Source organism: Trichosurus vulpecula, chromosome 2 (assembly GCF_011100635.1).
Source record: "Trichosurus vulpecula isolate mTriVul1 chromosome 2, mTriVul1.pri, whole genome shotgun sequence".
Taxonomy (NCBI): Eukaryota; Metazoa; Chordata; class Mammalia; order Diprotodontia; family Phalangeridae; genus Trichosurus; species Trichosurus vulpecula.
Window position 1 is genome coordinate 73,609,006 of NC_050574.1, and position 17,794 is coordinate 73,626,799.

At 41.5% G+C, this 17,794-nt stretch overlaps 1 protein-coding gene and 1 long non-coding RNA gene across 3 annotated transcripts; one reads left to right on the forward strand and one right to left on the reverse strand.

The window, feature by feature from the left end:
- Positions 1 to 3,992: 3,992 nt before the first annotated feature.
- Positions 3,993 to 9,143, reverse strand: LOC118835506. Of its 2 annotated transcripts, XR_005009505.1 has the most exons (5): positions 9,054 to 9,143; positions 8,852 to 8,964; positions 8,399 to 8,611; positions 6,489 to 6,721; positions 3,993 to 4,730 (listed from the first exon to the last, which is right to left on the reverse strand). It is a non-coding gene; the product is annotated as an uncharacterized LOC118835506 (long non-coding RNA). The 2 variants fall into 2 exon arrangements; XR_005009506.1 differs by lacking the exons at positions 8,399 to 8,611; positions 8,852 to 8,964 and having other exon boundaries at positions 9,054 to 9,142.
- Positions 9,144 to 9,323: 180 nt separating this feature from the next.
- On the forward strand, positions 9,324 to 17,114 carry LOC118838497 (MYC binding protein). Its single transcript, XM_036745807.1, has 5 exons — positions 9,324 to 9,439; positions 9,657 to 9,729; positions 12,467 to 12,515; positions 13,468 to 13,597; positions 14,906 to 17,114. The coding sequence occupies exons 1-5, from the start codon at positions 9,425 to 9,427 to the stop codon at positions 14,948 to 14,950; spliced, it is 312 nt and encodes a 103-aa protein (XP_036601702.1). The 5' UTR covers positions 9,324 to 9,424; the 3' UTR covers positions 14,951 to 17,114.
- Positions 17,115 to 17,794: the final 680 nt, after the last annotated feature.

Here is a 17,794-nt window from a genome sequence, read left to right on the forward strand (position 1 = left end):
CCCCTGAACTAGCTCAAGGGGCAGAAATAGGCACCATCTGGCAGCTCTGTCACCTACTACTCAGGTCCAGATCACAGACCAAGCATGAACTGAGGAAGAGACCTGTAATGAAGTATGGCCCAGGAGCTCAGTTGCAGCCATAGGCCCTCACTGTGTACCGAGCAAGGAATAAATTCAGAAGCAGAGGCTGTGTGGCTCTGATTTGAGGAAGCAGAGAGTGAACGCAGTTCTACCCTCCAGCCCATGGTACAAGCCTGGGGTGGAATAACCAGGGCAGGAGTCCCAGACTTCCAAAGGGGAGCCAGCATTTCAGTTGCTCTGAATCTGCAGAGCCTTCCAGTGGGCTAATAGTGGCTGAATCCAGTAGCAGTCTACAGAAACTCCCAACCAGTGTCAAGGTGACAGGCCCAAACTGGGTCAGGAACTTGTAGAGCTCAGAGCAGGAGAGCATGGAACAGACTTTGCCCTAGATCACACCACTTCAGAAGCACCGAAAGCTTGCAGGCCCCAGCCTGAACTGTGAAAACAGCAAGAGGATTCCAGAAGCTCAGGTCAGACACAGTCTCTGACAGAAATGTTCAGAGAATAGCCTAACATAAAATCCAAAATCAAGAAGCATGCTGGAAGAAAGAACCCCTCACCCCTCAACAAAAAACAAAACCCAGAACAACAAAAAACCAAACAGAAACCTGCTGGAAAGCACTATTACATTATTATGACAATAGGGAAGCTTCAAGACACAAACCCAGAAGAAAATGATTTGAGAACATCTACAAGAAAAAACTGAAAGAAAAATGTAGCATGACACAAGTCCAACAAGAATTCTTGGAAGTGATAAAGCAAGGGTTAAAAAAAAATGACCTAAAAAGTGATTTTAAAAACCAAATGAGGGTGATAGAGAAAAAAAATGGGAAAAGAAATGAGCTATAGAAGAACAAAAGTAGGAAAAGAGAATTACAGAATGGAATAAGAGGTACAAAACCTTATTCAAGAAAATAACTCCCTGAAAATTAGAGTTAACTAAATAGAAGCTAATGTCTCCCTCCATAAAGCATCAAGAAATACTAAAACAAAGTCAAAAGACTAAAAAAATATAAGAAAACATGAGGTATCTCAGGAAAATAGCTTCAAACTCTATTTTAAAGTTCAAAAAACAAAGTATTTGAGGAGGGCAAAGATAAGCTGAATTACAAGAAAACAGAACTGATGAAGTTTTGGAACAATTGGTCACCTGGAGAATATAAGACTTAGGAGAGGGACATGATAGGCATCTATAAATATCTGAAAGGTTGCATTTGGAAGAGAGAGGCCTTATTCGTCATGGCCCCTGAGGAAAGAATAATTAGGAGCATTTGGGGAAGGGAGGCAGGGAGGAGAGTTACAGGGAGGTTGATCTCAATTAAATATAAGGAAGAGCTTTAACAACTGCCCAAAAATGTTATAGGTTATTTTGTTGGTAACGAATTCTCATGACTGAAGATGAGGTTATCTTGTTAGACTAAGATGACCCAAGACCTTGCAAATTTTAAGAGCTCTGGAGGTCAACTTGGCAACCAAGTGTTTCACAGTCTGAAATCAGAACCAGTGAAGAAATGATGTCCTGAGGAGTGACTTTCAGGACTCCAGCCTAGCAGAGATGCTTCATATGGACTTGAACATGGTGCCATCAATGCTATTTGCTTCAGGTGCTACTGGCTTCCAGCTTGGAGAGAGAAAAGATGGAAAATGTCGACTCCACTTCACGTTCCAGAGGGGTGAATATGATTCTGGGAAGAAGCTGAAATGAGAGGAGCTGGCAGCCTCCACCATGTCCCCACCCCTAGCTAGCTATACTAGAAACTTCAGGGAACTTCTCCCTGGGTGAGATCTAGGACTTTGTCTTTTGATTGAGCTAAGTGACCTTGCTTTTAAAGGGAGAACTCCTTCCCTCTGTATTGTCTGGTAGATGTTCTCCCAGTTCTAATTTGGCTGATTTCTATTTTGCTAATTTAGATATGAGTTTCTTTGCTACCCTGCAAAGACTTGCAGATGACTTTCACCAAGATGAAAACTAAATGACTTCTGAGGTCCTTCTAATTCTCAAATTCTATAATTTAATGTTGCCCAAACTAAACAGAACAAAGCAAGTTTATTCCAAGTGAAATCAGATTTGGGGAAAGGCTCAAGATATTTAGTCCTAAGGCTAAAACGTGTGCCAAATCTCTCCCCCTACCAGGGATACCCTAAACAGAGTGAGTGGGATATAGAGAGATAGTAGCTTTTTCTTAGATTATAGAATTTACTTTATTCCCCCCAGTTCATTAACTGATTTATTCAATTAGTATTCATGATGTGCTAGGCACTGGGGACACAGACAAAAATGAAACATTCCTTGTCCTAAAGCCTACATCCTATTGTTAGGAAACATGTACGAAGAAAATTAAATTCAGGACATAGCCGAAGCAATTTCAAGGGGAGGGCACTAGTAACTTGGGGCAGGGTGGAAATTAGAATAGGCTTCCTGTAGGGTATGACACTTGAGCTGAGTTTTGAAGGATGCTAGGGATTCTATGAAGTGGAGGTGGGAAGGGCAGGCATTCCACGCATGGGAGACAGCAGGTTTGGAGGTGGGAAACGGAATGTTGCATAAAGGGAGCAGGAAGACCAGTTTAGCAAATATTGTACAATAACCCCGGAAACGTATGTGTGCCTCAAATTGTGAAGGGCTTTAAAAGTCAAATAGGGGAATTTGGAGGCAATGGGGAGCCACTGGAACTTTTTAAGGAGAGCCCTATGGCTGGCGCTTTAGGACTAGCTGCTTGGCAGCTATGTGGAGAATGGATGAGAGAAGACAGAGACTGATCACCCTTTGCTCTTGGGACATATTGGGTCATTTCCTTAATTTATATATCAAATTGATAAGAATAACTTACTTTCCTAATGCCATTAAAAAAATCAACAAATATTAAGCCAAATAAGTGTGAGGGACTGAGCTAAACACTGCAGGCACAAAGATAAAACAATTCCTACTGGAAGGACCTTATATCCCAATGAGGGAGATAAGCACCCATGCCTGATACAAAATTAATAAATACAAAAGTATACTAAGTAGTTCAACATCATTTGGGAGGAATCAGAAAATGGTACTTGGCCTGACTTAAAGGGAAGAGAGGGACCCCGAGCAGGCAGTTAGGAGGGAATACATTCGGGCACATAGGGCAGCCTCTGCAAAAGCAGAGATGAAAGACGGACATCTCTAAACCTGCAGTGGCAGTGGCCCTGGGCTGTCCATGGTAACGGCTAGAGGCCTCCCTGAGCAGCAACTCAGGGAAAGCAGGGTGTATTAGGGAGGAAGGAGGGCTGGTCTGACCCTCCTCTGCCCACAGCTCATACTGTACCAGGAGACAGATAATAAATATACCTTTACTTTGAAAAAGACATGCAATTTGCTTGTGAAAGTGGGCATGGGAAGGGTTGTAGCTGGTGTAGCTTCATCTTCCTCACGAAATTTGTTCCTTCTTTTAATTTCCTCATTTTTTGCCAGTGTCACCAACATTCTTTTGGTCACATGGGCTCTTTTTGAGTTATTTTTGATTCCTCCCTTTCCTTTTCCAGTCACACCCCCATCAAACTCCATCTCCCTTCAAACTGTCTCTTACATCTATTAACTTTGCTCCATTCCCACTTTCCCATAATCACTCTCCTCCTTTCTAATTCCTCCAAAGATCTCCATGATTTGACTGCAGCCTACTTTTCCAAACTGATCTCTATTTCCTTTTATGCTTGACTGACCATGTTATAGACACATTGATCTACCTCTCCACTCCGTCCCTACATCTTTGTTCATGTCTAAATGATTCAGATTCACACACCATCAACAGCTCTGTCTGATTCCTGCATCCTTCAAAGTCCAGCTCAAAATCATCTCTATGAAATGTTCCCTTTTAACCAGTGGTATGTGGGTAAATGTTTAACAATCAGCTCTCTGAAAAAAAAATATACACATGCATATATAGATGTTTATTACAAATTTTACTGATATAAAGGATGTGTAGCATATTATTTTCAAAAAATAAAATATGCGAATATTCTTTATTGTAAATTCCATAGAGCTGATTCTTACAGAATGCTTTTAGTAATTTCAGACTCCTCTACCCATAGCTAATCTACAGATGCAATTCAACCCTGATTTGACACATGGAGTTGCATCCTGATCTGCTAACTCTTTCCACTCCAAATTTATTGTTATTAAATCTGATATATGACCTATTGCTAAAGCATTTCTCACTCTTGTACAAATTCTATTCATTAAACTTTGTAAACACTTTTAATTTCAACCGAGTGCAACATTGGTAGCTATTTAACTATTTGTACAGCTGTAGGACCTGGAACATTTTTTGATTTAAATTATTTACGAAACCTCAGAATTCATGCAAATAAATTTCATGTTTGAAATTTCATTTAGATTATACATATGTGTGTATGTGTATATGTATGCATGTGTGTGTGTGTGTGTGCATATATATAATTAGCAATCCATCGTGAAGGTAAGTGCTTCCTAAGGCCAAGCAGCTTATTATCGGTTAAAGGAATGTCTATAAACTTCTCTGACTTTACCAGATCTTCGACTTGAGATTCGTGCTTTCCAGCACCCATTTAAGTTCCCCGGAGCTTTTACGCATGGTATAGCTCTTCATGTTTCCAGAGCTCTTGATTGATTTTTGTACGTTCTGAATGTTAGTCGATCTTGACTGCAAAAGAAACGTAGCAGTTCACGTAATGAAAATTCAAGAACGACGTTCATTAAAACAATGTCTTACAAGAAATTAATGTTAGCTAACTTCTTTGCAAAAGCAGGATCCAAATGAAGAAAATATGTACAATGTAGGCTCTGCATGCCCTGCAGCAGTAGCAGCTTGCAATCACCATACCATCCATCCTAGTACTTCACCAATTTTTATCATTTCAGTTTTAGATTCTTTAGCTTCCATTTTAGACTGGTTTGATTTTTGTTAAACTGGTGATAATAAATTTTATGCAGAAATATTTTTAAATGATTAACTTGCTTTATTTCAGATACTGAATCATCAAAGTGCTAATTGCAACTGATGATTCAAACAGGGCCAAATGATGATTTTAGGAAAAATTTCTACTTTTGTAGTTACTTCAGACTTTCTTCCTAGCACTGTATTAATGCAATTAACTTTGTTTTCAAATATTCATTATCAAAGTCACAATCATTTAAAATAGACAATAACATACACAAAATACACTCTGCTGTAGCTGACAGCAAGTCTTTTAAATCAATATTACCAGTGTGGAAACTGAGTGAACTGAGCAATGGAAATAAATCCTTAGGATCCTTTTCTTTAAAACTGTAGGTGCCTGTCAATGATAATATAGATTTTGGCATTCTCTTCTATAAATTTAAAAAATATTTTTACCTTAATTTCTTTTGCTATATGTTCTATCTCCTTGCATTATCTATGTAAACAATTCCCTACTCCAATTTTCTCCTGTGATTCTATTACTTCCTCAACATTGATAAAAGGCCTCTTAGATTTTACTAAACGGCAAACAACACTGAACGCTTTTAGGGCAGAGTCAATATTTTACAATTAGTTCTGCACAGGACTTACATATTCCTAAAAATCACTACACTATGTAAAATTGCCCAATAAAAACTACAGGGCTTATGGGAAAAATGGGATTAGGGTACAAAACTACAAAACAGTGACACATTAAAAAAAATAGTAACCTAAAAAAAGTAGCAGTTTTATACATATTAAATAAATACATAAATACTACAATAGCGGCAGTGGCAGTGGCCCTGGGCTGTCCATGGTAACAGCTAGAGGCCTCCATGAGCAGCAACTCAGGGAAAGAAGGGTGTATTGGGGAGGAAGGAGGGCTGGTCTGACCCTCCTCTGCCCACAGCTCACACTGTACCAGGAGACAGATAATAAATATGCCTTTACTTTGAAAAAGACCTGCAATTTGCTTGTGAAAGTGAGCATGGGAAGGGTTGTGAGTTATAAAGTGGCACAGGATAACACTCAATGACATGAGGTAGCTGGCAGATGTTTGAGGTCTGTTTGTGGGCACTTTGTGCTCAGTTCAGCTGGATGCAATTTGTTTCTTGCTGATGAAATCATGCATAAGTAACCATGAAATTTGTGTATACTCAACTTGTTCCCTAGTATGTCAATTTCATTGGAGCAAGTTAGAATTTTCAAAACAAGCATTATAGTAGAGGGGACTACGGTTTAGTTTCTGCACTAAGTTGGAAACTGAGTCACTACTTTTAGGAAATCTTGAATGTTAGTATTGCCTTTAGAAATGTATTGTATCCTAAATTTTTTTTTTCCACAGAGAAGCTTGTCTAATAGTTTTATTACTATTATTTGTGGTTAGTAAATATGTGCTCCACTCCTTGGACACGTGGAGATGCTTTTTTCCTGTCATTACTAAATGCTAACCTGCCAAACTATCCTTATATCCTAATTTACCTTCTTTTACTTTAAGCCATTTGCACTGTTTTGTAAACATAAAATGCACATGATTATGTTTCTTCCTTTGATGAACATAATGATTTTTCTTCAGTGATGTGATATTTGATTCTGTTGGCTTCCTTGCTCCACACTGATTTCCATTCCTATCGTTTTGTGTATGTTTTCACCTTCACGTTAAAAAAACCCAACTTAACAGATAGCTGTCATTTTGTCATTTCAGGGATCAGAATCTGAAAAATAATTTTATGTTAGTAAATTCAGGGTACCATTTGGGAGCTAATTAAAAAATTTCTGTTAATGATTTCTTTATAACTTTGGGAAGGATAAATTTTAAGGTAGAATATTTATTTTGTTTTTCATTTTACACCTATCATTTCAGTGTGCCTTGCTACTTCTTGCAATATCCACTATTCGTTTTTGTGATTCTATTAGCAACAATAGTGTCAAAAAAAATCAAACTATGAATACTTGATTACTATCTAATTCAGCAAAGAAGTTGCTTCTCTCACTGATGAATGAACGTAGTTCTCATTGGGTAATGCTGGTTGCTATTTTCATTTACTTTAATGAGGAAGACAAAAGTAAAACAATGAATGTCACTCATTTGTTAATGACTCACTTATTTGCAGAATTTGATAATCCTTTATGAATAATGGAAGAATATTTCCTTACTTTTTTGTGCATATTAACAATGTAATGGCTTACAGACCTGGTATACTTTTAAGTTTAATCTGTATTATCAACTTTCCTCCATTATTTTATTGTCTAGCAATTAATAAGAAAATAGTAAGAAAAACTTAAAACTAAGAAAATTAGGTAAAAAAGCCCTGCTTTGTATTGTTGCTGATTTCAGAGGTATAAAACTCCCACTATAGCTGATTTCAATCTACAATGGGGACTTTGTTAGAGATTTGAAGTAGCACACTATAATATAGTATCTCTACCATACAGTTACAATGGATAACACCTCAAGAGCATAGGAAATAGCAAAATAAAAAGGGGGGAATGATGAATTATGAGTAATTATTATCTTTTTAATATAATTCATTTAATTTATAAATTTGATTTTTAGTACTGCTTCTGCTTAACAACGTGCTTGCAAGATTCCTGAAAATTTAAAAGTTCCCTCCTAGAGGTGCCAGCACACTGATACTATAGTAACTTGTTCCTAGAATAAGACATTCTATCTACTGACTCACGGCATTTTTATTGGCTGAATTCCACGTGTGGAATGGTTTCCCTCCTCAACACCATCTACTGGCTTCTCTTGGTTAAGTCCCAACCTAAAATACTATTTTCTACAGGAAGCTTTCCCCAAGCCCTTTTAATTCCAGCACCTTCTTGGTTGATTATGTATTTATCCTGTATATAGTTTGTGCATAGTTGTTTGCATGTTGTATCCCTCATTAAATTGTGAGCTCCTAGAGAGCAAAGGGTTATCTTTAGCCTCTCCTCACTAACCCCCCTCCCCACCAGCTTAGCACAGTTCCTACTACATAGTAGGAGCTTGCTTATTGACTGACAATACCCAATTGTGATTTCTCACCTCTGAAATAACATACCAATTTGTACACCTTTTACTGTACTTTCCCGTGTTCTCTCTTATTAATCCGATTATACATGAATTTCATGAAGGCACATAACATGTCTTTTATTAGACGATCTCACTAAATGATGAATGGATATGCTTAATATATTTTTAGCTCGGTTATCTTGAAAATAAATCTTAAAGAGTGGTGGGTGTTTTATCTCCCCCCTATCTAACACCAGACAAGAAAATGGTAACATTCATACTACTTGGCTCTAGGCTCTGCACCTTTTTCCATCTTTAGCAATCCCACCCAGAAACAGCTCAACTCAGAGGGCTCAATTAAGACTGAGACGCAGCTATGGGCAAATGAAAACACCTCGAATTGCCTCTTCTTTGCAAAAGGGGCCTGACACAGTAGCTGCATTCTCTAGCTCAACGGGAGGCGGGGAGGAAAACCCTTTGTCAGCTCTAAGCCACCGCATGAAGACGGTGTTGGGTGACAGACTCCTGCCCTCAAGCTTCGCATTGTGCCCTCGTCCCCCGCAGTAAGCTTCGGGACGCCGGCTCCCTTTGGCCACTCGTGGACCTCCTAGTGAAAGGCCAAATAGGCCAGAGAGCGAAAATGGGGTGAGGAGTCGCAGAAGAGAGCCAACCTCCCTTCCTCCTCCCCGGGGCCTGCAGCGCCCTGCTCGTGCGATGTGCGGACTTATGCACGCACGCACATGCCCCCTCCCCTTTCTAGGGCGGGACAACTTGGCTTCGTCCAGCCCCGTCACTCATCACACTTCTCACTACCCCCACACACTCAGAGGGAGGAGCCTGGGCTGACCCGACTTCCCGGCCAGTCGCGCCCTCTGGGCCTCAGTTTCTCGATCCGTACGACGAGAGGGGGTTGGGCTAGCCAGCCTCAAAAGTCGCTTGCAGTTCCGGCGTTCTTGGGTCCTACGAATGGAATCCCCAGAGTCCAGCCGTGTCCCCAGCTTTGCACGTCCGGAAATCCTGCCCCACCCACCTTCCGTTTCCATACTCACCTCACACTGTCGCGACACCAGCCAATCTAGCTCTAGGGTCACGACACTCCCCTTCCCCCCACCCCAAGCAGCTCCTAACTGACTCTGAGGGCAGACCGGAAGAGGAAACCAGGCACAAGGGCAGGCGACAGGGCAGGGGTGGGGCTACGCGTCTACGCAGACTCCCTAGGCGCTGGAGCGCGGGAGGCTAGGGGGAAAAGCTCACAGCGTCCCTGTCACCATGAAAACAGGCCACGCCCCGGCGCCCCGGGCTCGTGGTCCTCCAGTGCGCAGACGTACGCGCCTGCAGGCGCACGCGCAGTTCCTGCCCCAGGAACCCGGCAGCCACGGTGTGGGGCGCGCAGGATACGCCGCCCGCTGCCGCTGTCACTATGGCCCATTACAAAGTGAGGGGACGCGAAGGGGGTCCCGGGACTGGGACGCGGGGCGAGAAGGGGCGGGACGTCCGGGAGCCGGGGGCCCCGGCCTCGTGTGGGGTGTGTGTCGGGGCTTGAGGGAGCCGCAGATGGAGCCGGGTTGGCGCCGGGGAACGGATCGGGGCGTCCTCAGCTCCTCCTCCCCGGCCCCTGACCCTGATCCTGACCTGCAGTGTCTCCTCCTCAGGCCGCCGACTCGAAGCGGGAGCAGTTCCGGAGGTACCTAGAGAAGTCGGGAGTGCTGGACACGCTCACCAAAGGTGAGCTGAGCGGCCGAACCGCCGCAGGAGAGCTGCGCCCCAGTCCCGGCCCGCCCAGGGTCCTGAGCCGCCTTCTCTTGGGGCCTGGAACCCTGTTCTGCAGAACAGGGGGGAGTGGTGCCCCCATGGACTAAGAGTCCCCTGCAGCGTTCACGCTGGGCTCTCTCATTCCCAGAGCTCCGGCAGCCCAGCACCCCCTGGCGTGCCTCTGCCGGGGAGAGGGCAAGAGAGGGGAGGGGAGGGGATGTGTGTGGGGGAGACCGGACCAGGTACGTCTCCACCTGTACCAGGGCCTAGGCTGTTGCTGCTGCCGCAGGGCCCTGCCGAGGCCGCCGAGTGAGCCGCAGGCGGAAGGGAAGACGACCAATGTGCTCGGCTGTGAGGCTCAACCGCCCGCTCCCTGTTGTCCCCCGCCCCTCCCCTTTCTCTGTCTCTGCTTCCCCTTTGCTGGCCAGGGAGTGGCGGCTGTTCCCCGGATTAGGCCAGAGGGAGAAAGATTAACTTCTGCGGTTGTTGCAAATCAAATAGTAGGCCGATCTGGGAAGAGGTGTGACCCTCTCCTTTCTCCACGAGTTTGTGTTAATTCCACCACGCCTTAATCTGGAAAACCTGAGGGTAGGTACGGATTGGAAATCCAGGTGGTTAATTTAAGGCTAGTTTTTAAGCTGTTGAATGTGACTTAAGTCACTTGCTAATTTTTTTAAGGTTACAGAGTGTAAAAAGTTTATAGTATTGGGACCGGGAAAAATTTAATCCAAAATTAAAATTGTCGAAAACGGTGGGTTGTTTAGCTGTTCAGAGTAGGGTACTCTTTCTAGTATGCTGAAATATATACCTTTGTACTTTCTTGGGGTTTATATGAAGAGACCACCAATTTCCATCTTGCAGAATTCTGGTTTAAGGGGCGGGGTGGAGGTATAAAATTGTTATATTCTATCCAGTTCATTAAAATGGAAACCTATTGCTACAGTGTACTTCCTCTTTTATCCTCATCCCAGCTGGATTTTAGATTGAGGATGGAAGTTGGATAAATAAGGGAGCAAGGTAGAGGCGGCAAGGTCAGAAGGTTGGCCAAGGCATTTACTCACTTCAGCATCTTGGATTTTCCATGGGGAGAGAAGCAGGACAGACAAAGTTAAACAGAGAAAAATGTGCATGTGAAAGTAAGACTTACCTTTTAGATCTGGATTTTAGAATCTGGTAGTTTGAATAGAGTTCCTATCCTGGGCATCAATCCAGCCGCCAGTGTGACTACCTCCAAGTCCATATGCCACAATCCTTGATGTTCCCTTCTATCTTGCCTTTCTGTTTAATAGATTTCCCTACATTTTCCCATTAGTTATCTGCGGGGGAGGAGGAGAGGAAAACGGGACTGGGAGTAATAGAGCCTGTCAAATGTTTTGTCTTTAGACATTTTGGAAGGGTTGTTGTGGGAGGAAAATTAGATTTGTTCTCTTGGCCTCAGAGGGCAGACTTAGGAACAATAGGTGGAAGATGCTGAGAGGGAGATTTTGGTTTCAAGTCTGGAGAACCCTTCATAACAAAGATTTCTAAAAGTAGAATGCATTGTATTGTCTTGAGAGGCAGTGGGTTTCCCCTCAGCTTCAGTCTTGGAGGAAAGGCTGGATGACCGCTTGTTGGATGTGCTGTTCAGCAGATTCTGTTCATTTGCAAGCTAGACTAGATGGCTGAGATCCTAGTGCAGATTCTGGGATTTGTATTCTGTTCTCTCTGGTTCCCTAGACTCCTTCCAAACAAGTGCACCTTTTCTGAATGCCCGAGACACCTATTCCCCTACTGATACGGGCACATCTGTATCTTGCCAAACTTTTCATAATCTCTTCTATATTAGTCCTGTTATTAATCCAATTCCACAATTGTTTCTATCAAGTGCCTCTGAAGTACGAAGTGCTGGAAATACAAAGACAGAAAGGAAAATGGCCTTGCCGTTAAGAGTTTACATTTTCTGAGTTTAGGATTCCCTTCTGAAGACTTGTCAGAGGTGCCAGCCTTTCTTTTGAAGGATAAGCCCCTGGCTCCAACACTCACCAGCTGTGTGACCTTGGACGAGTTCAGTTTGCTGAAATGGCTCTTTTTTCTTGACTTATATGAAGAGACTGTGCCAATTCCTATCTTGTACACTTTTCAGAATTTCAGGTAGAATTCCAGTTTAAGGAGTCCAGTCTCTCTTCCTGTCTCATGGATAGGCATCTTATCAGTGGAATCATATCTGAGGACCTGAACACCAGAGTGAGCACTGACAGCCAGAAAGCACGCTTTATTAACTTTTTTTTTAAATGCACCTTCCCTTTTCCTTGAGATCACTGCATCACATTTTGAAAAACATGTCAAATTTTATTATATTGACTATTATGTATAATGTATAAATAACATACCAAAAAGAATTGTGAATAATGTATTTATGTAGGATTTCACATTTGATTTAATATATTGTATCCACTCTAGCATGGTAGTGGTCATATGGACTCAGCTTCTTGGGAAAGAATTTTATTCTGTGCAACAGGATCTCCCATTTCTTGAGCTGTCCTTAGCTGAGCATGTTGATTACTAGTTATTTGTTTAAGTTTTTGATGAAAACTTCCTTAGCATTTCTTGTGCTGAAATTTTACTTAGAAGAGTCCTTGATTCTTTCAAATACAAGTTTTTAAAACTAAAAACCTTAGCCAGTAAGTCATACTGTATTTAACTGCTATTTTTTCTGCCTTTTGATTTGCAGTATTGGTCGCCTTGTATGAAGAACCAGAAAAACCCAATAGTGCATTGGAGTATCCTTTGTCCCACCTGACAGTCTTGGGCCGTTTTTCCCTACATACAAAACCTTGTAAAATGTTGAGGGGAAGAAAGACTTTACAATTTGTCCATTCCAGTTCCTGAGTTCTGAGGTTATGTTATCTGGTTGATCTGTGTGGAAATGACAGCAAGAGCAGCTGGGGATGGCTAGGAAAAAAAAGCACTGAGCCCAGCAGGTGTCAGAAGTGGGTTTGAAGCCACTAGCCCTGCCACTTACTACCTCTGTGATCCTGAACCTCTCAGCATGTTGGATAAGATTCTATCTTTAAGGTTCCTTGTAGCACCTGCTTTTTGCCAGGCACCATGCTAAGCACCCAAATAGGTACTGTTAATACACCTATTTTACAGCTGAGGAAACTGAGGCAAATAGGGGTTAAGTGATGTGCCCAGGGTCACACAGCTCGTGTCAGAGGCCAAATTCGAACCTGGGTCTTTCTGATGTTAGGCCTACCACTTTACTCACTGTGCCACCCAGCTGCTAATAAAGGGAAGGTTCCTACCCTGTAATCTCTTGATTTCCTTCTAGAGACAGGGTTGTGACTATTGCATAAGAATTCCAAGAATGTTTATGTATCACTTAAGAGCTCACATTTATAGGGCTTAAAGATTTACAAAGTATTTTCTCCGTAACAACCTTGTTGAGGGAGAATGAAGGGCAGTATTAGATATTATTCACTCCACTTTATAGGTGAGGAAACTGAAGCCCGAAGACATGAAATCATTTCCCCAAGGTCACACGTAGAAGGATCAGAGTGAGGATTTGCTCCCAGATCTTCTGATTTCCAATTCACTAATCCAGGCTGCTTCACAACACACAAAGTAATATCATACATTATACCAGCCATTACTGAGGAGCATTGCTGTTAATGCTCCTTCACTGCAGCTTTACTCATTGTTTTAATATAATATTCTTAACTCCACTGTTAGTTTTCTAAAGCATCACTTAGGAGCTGCGACTCCAGAAAATCCAGAAATAGAGTTGCTTCGCCTAGAATTGGCAGAGGTGAAAGAGAAATATGAAGCTGTAGTAGAAGAAAACAAAAAACTGAAAACAAAGGTAAATACTGAATTTTAAGGCACCCCCTCCCTCACTGTTCTCGATTATGAATGATATAGTAAAACCTCACAACTTTGGACACGCTGAAGAAAGACTATTCCCAGTCAGTAAAAAAAAAAAAGTCAATTATAGATTGTTAGGAAAAACGATAAAAGTTTTACTGTTTTCAAGTATATGCAAGTAATCTGAGGTTAATAAAGGGCTGTTAATATTAAGAATACTGTACAAAAGCAGGTATTAAATGTTGAACTGAAAATGTTCTTGGGGGCCTCCCTTTATTGAGAAGATATGAATGACTAATAATTGGCATTCTTTCTAAGTAAATGTGTATTTTTAAAAGTTATTTTAATAATTTCTCTTAAGTAGGCCAAAGTGCCCCTTGAAAACTTGTTTTCTTCCTTCATTGATCAAAATCTTATTTTCTTAGCACAATGATAAACCTCAGCTTGGCACTTAATTTTCACAGGTTCCGAATTAGTGTTGTCCAAATCAATGAAGTTTTACTCTGTCTTGAATCTGTAATATGTTTTTTATATATAATTGTAGTCTTCATGTAATTCATAATGCTTGTTAAATATTTTTCTCTTACTAGATGTTGTCAGATGTTTATTTTATCTTTCCAACTCATACCCAAATCCCACAGCTAACTGACAGGACCCGGGTCTTTCAAGTCCTGGCCCAGTATTCTTTCCGCAGGAAAATTCTTCAACCTAGAAAATATTCTAGGAACCACATGGGATTCTACAGTGTGCTGATGCTACTTTGCTCTTGAGTTTTTTGCAAGTCAAAGTGTTGGTAAATCCTGGGGGGCTCATTTGTCAGAATATCCTACACATTTTTTCTCTACACTTATTTTTAGGAAATTTCTCCTGATAAATCATTTAGAACCACAGATTTGGTGGGGAGAGGAAATGTTTGCCTTAATGCATGTCACAAAAGCATCTAATGTGGTCAAAATGATTTGTAGTGAGAGTCCTAAAGATTTCTCCTCAAGGAAAAAACAAAGTAATACTCTTGAAGTAGTGCTGCCAAAAGCTGGGCATATTTTTTAGTTTGGTAAATGAAAATATTTGAAAATGTCAACACTAAAATTTGCCTCTAGTGGGTTTAGTTTGATTAATCTTAGACCCTGGAGTGCCTTTTAAATGGAGGCTTGTTTGGTGCAGGAACTGAAGCGAATGTAAGTGTGCTGCTTCCTAATTAGATCGAATATGATCAAGTTATTGCTGCTGGTTTTGTTGCCTTTGAGTTGCTTTTTACCTAGTTTAGAATCCAACTCACCAAAGCTCCTCTGTCTTTGCCCCATAGCTTGCTCAGTATGAACCACTTCAGGAGGAGAAGCGTGCTGAATAGGATTCTTCTCAGTTGAACAGGCACTGAAAACTGGCTTTGTACGATTTGCATAGTTTGTATAGTATATAATCAGTCTTTTATGGACAGATACTATAGAACTCTTCTAATATGTTAAATTCACGTATCACATTTAATTGTTATAAAAATACTTAGAATCACTAATAAATAAACTTAATATAATTTTCTTTGGCTCATAAAGCAGGAAAATCAAAAGTAAATCCTGAGAAATTCTAAATACAGCCATCTAAATTGTCTTCATTACCTTAAAATGTAGTTATCTGTTGTTTTCTCAGATTAAAAATGACTGTACTGTTGTTATATTTTAACCAAGCAAAAACGAGCATGGAGCTGCCTTGAGTTTATTGCAGGATGGAAGCCTAGATAGGGCTATGCTTTGTAAAGCTGACAACATTGTAGTTGTGAGGCTTCCCTCTGAGCTTGGCCTGTAGCTGAGGGGTGCTGGGGGAGGAGGCAGCCATGGCCCTGCACGGGCTTCCCTGGAGCCCCTGTGGGCTCTTTGTCAGATCTGTGCCATGGATGTCATCTCATTGGCTCGCTGGTCCTTGTGCCATTTTGCTGTTGTGATTGCGCTCTGGCTGCTGGCTCATGTGGTGCTTTGTAGTGGGCTTCCCTGTGTTCCTCCTGCACCTTGGCCTTGGCGTATTTGTTTTGAAGCTCGATATACAGTGGCACTTCCTGAGCCAAAGTTCGTGGAACTTTAAACAGAGCCAGACCTGCTGCTACTAATGTACTGTGTAGCCTTGGGCAAGTCACTTCTCATCAGGCCTCAGTTTCCCCTTTCTGCAAACTGAGGGGCTTGCTCTCCGTGGTCTCCAAGGTCCCTTCTAGTTCTGATGTTATGTAATATTTGTGTCCATTTCTTCCCTTTGAAACTTGCCTATTTACGTTCAGCACTGATCAAAGGCAGTCCTGAAGAGACAGTTCTAGAACCTTGGTACCCGTAGTTCATGGTCATTTGTAGTTATCTTACGCCTTTAAGTGTTTACCCCTCTAGTCGTTTCATCTCATCCTTAGTATTCCTATGATGTAGAGAGGGCATGTTGAGGTAGAGAAGGAAGTTTTTCTCTTTCCCCCAGGCCTCTCTTAGGTTACCTTATGTTGTTACTGATCCTTGCTCTGAGCCCACATAGTACTTGTGTGATCTCATTTGGGGGTCACTTCACCTCTTGGGGCCTCAATTTCTCATCTATAAAACAAAGGGGCTGGACTAGATGACCTGAGCTACCTTCTGGTTCTAAATCCCATTGCTTATACTATACTTTTTTAGATGGTACAGTGTCTTCTAATTACTATTAGGAGTATGAAAGTGTCTCCTCCATTAAGTTTAAGACTGGTTTGGTTAATAATAACACATTACAACCTCTGTTGAAAGCTATTCCAACTTGATGGTACTAAATCTAGTTAATCCAATGTGCCTTGCTGGTCCCACTCTTTACATCTGTGGAGGTGGTTTAAATGCAATACTGTTAACTCAGCTATTTTAATTAAGTACCTACCAAGGGTAAGAGTCTGTGGAACATATAAAAATGAATTCAATCTAGTAGGAGAGAGAAACTACCACTAACTACACTACCAGACCCTATATAAAATGCCACAAGAGAAGGGAATGACATTAAATTCAGTTGGAGACATCACTTTTACCTTTGGGGGAAAAGTGGGGTGAGGCTAGGGCAAGCAAATTACTTGCATTTACCTAGTTTAAGTAAATGATGTGAAACCTCCATAGATGGGTGTGGACAGGCTACTACCAGGAGCTAACCATTTCCTTTTGGGATGGAATTGCTAGAATGGCAGATGTAGGGCATACGTCTTGGGCAAAATTTCACAAAATTTCATGAATCCATAGCTCAAGGATCCATGAATTTTCTCAGTATGGATGCCCCCTCCACCAATGCAGATTTCTGCTCTAATGCTGGTTAGATAGCCTTTTGAGAGTTGCTGTGGCTGAAAAATCCAATATTATGTGGCCTTGATCTTGAAATTTAGATAGATTGGTCTTCAGATGAGATTATAGTCTGTCACTGGGTTCCTACTTCAAGAACCCAGGTCCCCATCAGCATTTACTCTACATTTGTTATATGATGTGGTAAAATGTGGGTTGGATGGGTGATCATGTGGCTAATTAAAGCTGGTTGAACTTTAACAAACAGTGTGGATTTAATGGCTCCATATCAACTTGGGAGGTCTTCAAGGGCACACCATTGGGCTCTGTCCTGTTGGTGTTTTCACCAGTGACTTGGATGAAGATCAGAAGGTATGCTTATTAAATGTGAAGGGTTAACTATTGCAAATGACATGACCTCAAGGGACCAGAATATGGGGCTAAAATCACTAACCTTAAATTTAACAAGATACATGCATATTCCTACAGTAAGGCAGACCTCTAATTTGGGAACAATGTGTAAGAGATCTGGGGATCTTGGCTGACCACATTGTCAGTATGAACTAACTTCTGTTGCTTAAGACGAGCTTTTTAAAGCAGCTGCAATAGAATTAGTGTGCATATCCCCAGAAATTAATCCCTGGGTGTTTTGCTGTTGTGACACATCTGAAATACTAGTAGGTTCATTTCTGGGATCCTCCAGTTCAAGAGGAACACGATGAGCTGGAATACATCTGAAGGAGGGCAACCAGAGGGCTGGAAACCATGCCATGTGACCAATTGGGAATGTTTAACTTGAAGACTTAGGGCAAGGAGATTCCTGATAATTCAGTATTTGAAAAACTATCTTTTATTGATCTTAAATTATTGTCTTCTAATATTTAAAGGATGTCATTTTAAAGTGGGAATAGAATTGCTTGGCATGCCCGACAGCAGAAGTA